Source organism: Primulina eburnea, chromosome 2 (genome assembly GCF_022965805.1).
Source record: "Primulina eburnea isolate SZY01 chromosome 2, ASM2296580v1, whole genome shotgun sequence".
Taxonomy (NCBI): domain Eukaryota; kingdom Viridiplantae; phylum Streptophyta; class Magnoliopsida; order Lamiales; family Gesneriaceae; genus Primulina; species Primulina eburnea.
Genome location: NC_133102.1, coordinates 37,619,723 through 37,624,678, shown reverse-complemented (window position 1 = coordinate 37,624,678; position 4,956 = coordinate 37,619,723). Strand labels below are relative to the sequence as shown.

The 4,956-nt window shown below is 37.0% G+C and overlaps 1 protein-coding gene across 1 annotated transcript; it reads left to right on the top strand.

The window, feature by feature from the left end:
• The first annotated feature begins 567 nt into the window (after positions 1–567).
• LOC140823096 (protein PLASTID TRANSCRIPTIONALLY ACTIVE 16, chloroplastic) lies at positions 568–3,062 on the top strand. The gene is made up of 5 exons (XM_073184235.1): positions 568–1,079; positions 1,290–1,745; positions 1,946–2,014; positions 2,214–2,272; positions 2,385–3,062. The coding sequence occupies exons 1-5, from the start codon at positions 687–689 to the stop codon at positions 2,890–2,892; spliced, it is 1,485 nt and encodes a 494-aa protein (XP_073040336.1). The 5' UTR covers positions 568–686; the 3' UTR covers positions 2,893–3,062.
• Positions 3,063–4,956: the final 1,894 nt, after the last annotated feature.

Genomic DNA, 4,956 nt, shown 5'->3' with positions numbered 1-4,956 from the left:
AGACATCGGAAAACCACATTAAAAGTTCATCGTGTCTTGTTTACTTAAATTTATTTTATCAAGTTTATATGTATAAATTAATTCAAATAATAAAAATGATCACCAAAGAAATTTCTAACATCAAAGTTACAATGAACACAATAACATGATAGTCGGTTATTTTAGGATGTATCTAGATCGAAAGATTTGAGTAAATTTGATTTATGGTCCAATATAATTAAATCTATTGTATCTATCCACTCAAATCAGAATGAAAGATTCGAAGCCAGTCGTATTTCCAAATATATATATTCGACTCCCCAACGTCGATACCCTCCCACAAATCCAAATTTCGTAGATAATTATTGATCTCCGGTTATAAAAAAGATTTTTGCTCTCATTCTAAATGTGCAAAATGGACAAGGATATAAGAATAATAATAATAATAATAATAATAATCATATAAACGTCTGGTGAGCAATTTTCTATGTGGATAAAGCACAAACCACGTGGCTTCATATGATTGGATTTCAAGAAGCTTCGTGTTCCTTTCTTGCCACCCGCAGCACAAAATTTGATGATATACATCTCAAATATCCTCACTAAAATTCAGATTGTTTTTGGGTGAATGGGATGGGGCGATGAATCAAAACTGGTGAAACGCTTTTGATTCTTTGGAGTAATTTTTCCCTCCTCTTCACGGGTTCATGGCTCCATTCCAGCTTGCTTCAAATTCACTTCTTCTTACTTGTACTCCTCACCGCACGTTCATATTCAAGAATCCAAGGCTCTCCGTGTTTGCCAAAAAGGACGATGATTCTCCGGCGAAAGACACGGGAAATTCGACCCCTTTCCGTTTCAACTTCGGAAACTTGCCGAATGTGAAGTTAATAGTTCCAGCGGCAGCCACGAAACCGTCGTCTTCTGGGTTGAGTATCGGGCGGCGGAAGGACCCGGGGACGGTGTTTGTAGCTGGAGCAACTGGGCAGGCTGGCATACGCATTGCGCAGACGCTTCTGAGGCAGGGTTTCAGTGTCAGGGCCGGTGTGCCTGATATTGCTGCTGCACAAGAATTGGCCCAATTGGCTGTCAAGTATAAGGTTAGCTCATTCTTTTGATGTATTTGTATTGTCGGTTTTGAGTGAGATTAGTTGTTAGGGTGCTTGGTTTGTCTTTTCTTGTTGAAAAGTACCAATTTTTTTGGCTAAAAGTTGGAAAGTTCAAACTAAAAATTATAGTTATGAGTTTGTAGGCACGAAAATTGTGTTACGCAAGCCAGTTGGTATTTAATACCTGCATGCCTATGACAGATCATATCCTTCGATGAATCAAAGAGGCTAAATGCAGTTGATTCCACTTTCCAAGATGCAGAATCGATAGCCAAAGCAATCGGGAATGCTAGCAAAGTTGTGGTCACCATTGGTCCAGCGGAAAATGGTCCAACCTCCGAGGTAACAGTTTCTGATGCCTTACAAGTGATTCAAGCCTCACAATTGGCAAATGTTGGTCATGTTACGATAATATATGATGGAACTGCCTCTGTTGCCTCAACTTACAATGTTCTTGATGGCATCACATCGTTCTTTAGCAACATATTTTCGAGAACTCAGCCCCTGACAATAGTTGAACTTCTGCAAAAACTGGTGGAAACCGACTTTAGTTACACCCTCATAAAGACAAAGTTGACGGAAGATTTTTCACCCGAGAGGTCGTACAATGTCGTAGTGTTGGCTGAAGGAAGTGCTACCGGACCAAACGAATACAAAGTAATGTAATGTATTCAATTGTTTTCATTATTTTTTTTAAAGAAAACATCTAGGAAAATCCATCTTTCAGCACGTGAATGGCTGAGATTGCAAAGCTTTTAGATTTTCCAATGGATCGGTTTATTTGTTTGTCTGTTTTTAATTATTTATAAAATTTCTGATCACCTTTTCTTTTGTTCTTTTTATGTCCTGGTAAACAGGTAACAAAAGCACAGATAGCTTCAGTGGTGGCTGATATTTTCTCGAATACTTCAGTTGCAGAGAATAAGGTTATTTTTATTTCTTGTTTATAAGGTTGAATAATCATAAAGACATTCCTATACGAGTCTTGTCTCTTGTTTTCAAACTGTGCATGACTAAAACTTCTCTTATGTTAGACTATGTGTGCTTCAATTTCTTCATTTGACTCTCCATGTTACTATCATGTTCTTGTACTATCTAATCTTTGGAGTTTGATGCAATATTTAGGTTGTTGAAGTTTACACCGATGCATCCGGATCCGCGAAAGCTATTTCTGAATTTTTCAGGTAATCTTGTTCCCTATTTTACATCAACACAATCATTTTAGAAGATACCTTTTCATCTAAAGATTTGGCAGCGACTATCATCAAATCCTTTATGAATCACTTTTTCTAACAGTGCCGTTCCAGAGGATGGTAGAAGAAAAGCTTATGCAGAAGCCCGAGAAAAAGCAAAACTCGATGAAGAGGCTTCCAAAGCAACCGAGCAAGCCGCCGAAGCAGCCAATAAGCTAAAGGAAGAAACTTCAAGTGAACCTACAAAAGCTCAAAAGAGTGAAGAACCAGATGCTGGGCCATCACTCGAAAACATATTCGACAAAGCAAAAGACATCACGTCAGGTTTTAACTGGGAAAAGTTTAGCTCACAGCTTAAAATAGCTGCTCAAAAGCCAGAAGAGGAGGAGCCTAAAGTTCAAGTCGCCACTGTGCGGGGACAAGCTAAGGCTCGCTCTCTCCCTTCCCTCAAGGCAGTAGTGAAGTCTTCTCCTGCTCGGCAGCCCCCTCCTCCAAAATCCAAGGTTGCTGCTAAACCTAAAGCGAAAACACCCGAGCCACCCCCTACCGAGACACGCAAGTTTTTTGGTGGGCTGTTTTCTCAGCAAACCATCTATGTTGATGATGCCTAGAAATGTGAGTTGTTAAAATTTAAGCTCAAATCTTGTTGAATTTGAAATGAATCCAAAGAGGTGTAGTGTATAGAGAGATATCTTCGGTAACATGTATTTTCTTGCCTGTAATCTTAAATTTTTTGTTTTTGTATTTTGACGTTATCATTGATCAATCCCTATTCTGTTCATAGCTTTGTGTAAGAATTTTGCAGAAGATTTATTAAATGGATTGAGCACAATTATGTTGGATCTCGGTTTTTTCGTGCCCAAACACCGCAGAAGTTTTAAAAATTTTATTTTTATTTTGACAATCAAAATATATGTTTGAGAACTCGTATGATTTTATAAATTAAACATACATAGATGTTTAAAACTATTAACTTTGGTGAAAAATTTTCACTTGGCTCCAACTACGTCGGTATAAGTGAACATAGCTCTTGTTGTAAATCCCACGTACGTTCTTCAAATCTTCTTTCTTTATTTTTCTAATCAGGTCCATGACTAGATGATTTGTTCCTCTTCTAATTTGCACTAGAAAAATTAGAAGAATTTGTTACGTAGAAGATTAAAAACGAGAGACGACTCAAACTTTTCCTTCAAAAGGAAGTAGCCGAAATTTTGTGGAGAGAAGGAGTAGGATTTTCGAAAATTGTGGTGTTGGTGGCTAGGGTTATGCCATGCTAACACCTATTTATAATTAAGTCATAACCTAATAATCTTAATTAATATTAATGAGCTTGATTAATTAATTGAGCTAGTCCAACCAGTTTAATTAATTAAACAAAGTCCATTAAGAACTTTAATTATTTAGTATGTTGGACTTGTACGGCTAAAAACCTATTAAACATATTTCCCACCAATTTTAATTTATTATTTAATAAACTCAACTTTTGAGCTTAATAAATAAATCGATTATAAATTCAACATTTGAATTTATTGTTTAAATTATAATTCAACCCCTTGAATTTAGTACCTCCAAAATTTAATATTTAACAAACTCAACTTTGGAGTTTAATAAATTAAATTCTCAGATTTTATAAATTCAACTCCTTGAATTCATTCTCCCAAAATTTAATTATCATAAATTCAACTCGTTGAGTTTACTATATAATATAAATTCAACTCCTTGAATTTATTCTCTCAACAGGAACAAACGATTCAATGCTTGTGTGACCCTCAATGGTTCAGGGATACAACTAGCGTGGGTTCACAACTCCTTGTGATTCAGGACATAATCTTTTATTCGGGTTTATCCTTATTTGCCCCATTCTATCTATCAACAATTGATCATGAGAATGTCAGAAATCATATTTCTGATTAAACTCATCGAATCATGGTAAGAGCGTATAGTAACATCCCCCCACGATTCCCTAGGTATCACTGATAGTGTCTACAAGAACCAGTCGACTATGATTAGCGTACAGTACGGTCTCTTCATCTCATATATCACGATCGAATCTGCAACCATTGGTTCATCGAGGGTTGCATAATAATTCGATAACTATGTGATACATATAAAAAGTGGCATCGCATGTACCATTGGAGAACTCCTTCTCCAATGTACATCTCATATTCTGGTCAGAGATTCCACGCAATATTATTTCATTAGATCACATAGGATATTCACACCCGCAGGTGAGCGGTGAATCTCTGACTATAATGCACTGGCTCCTATATGTGTCGCAAATGTTCCCAATCTCTCCACCCGATGACTCTCTTGGAGCCGGTAAACGAGTCAAAGCACAGCCCTAGCATATAGAGCCTCAGTGTTGTCCCGGGTGATAAGGACTAATGGTGTACAATAATAACCACAGACTTATACTCTCGATGAATGATAACCACTTGGAAAGTCCGAGAGAGGGTTGTTCGGTATAATCATCTTATGACTACCAATCTGCATTTTTGGACATCTCTATGCCCTTACCAAGAAACACAGTACACAATATCGCAGATGCTAGTCTCGAGCTCAAGCGACCTTTATCCATGTTTTAGGCAGCTGATTTGACTAGGAACAAATTTAGAATGTGGAGTGTTTACAAACGAGTTTCAACATCGAATTACGATTCATTTGTATTAAAGTAT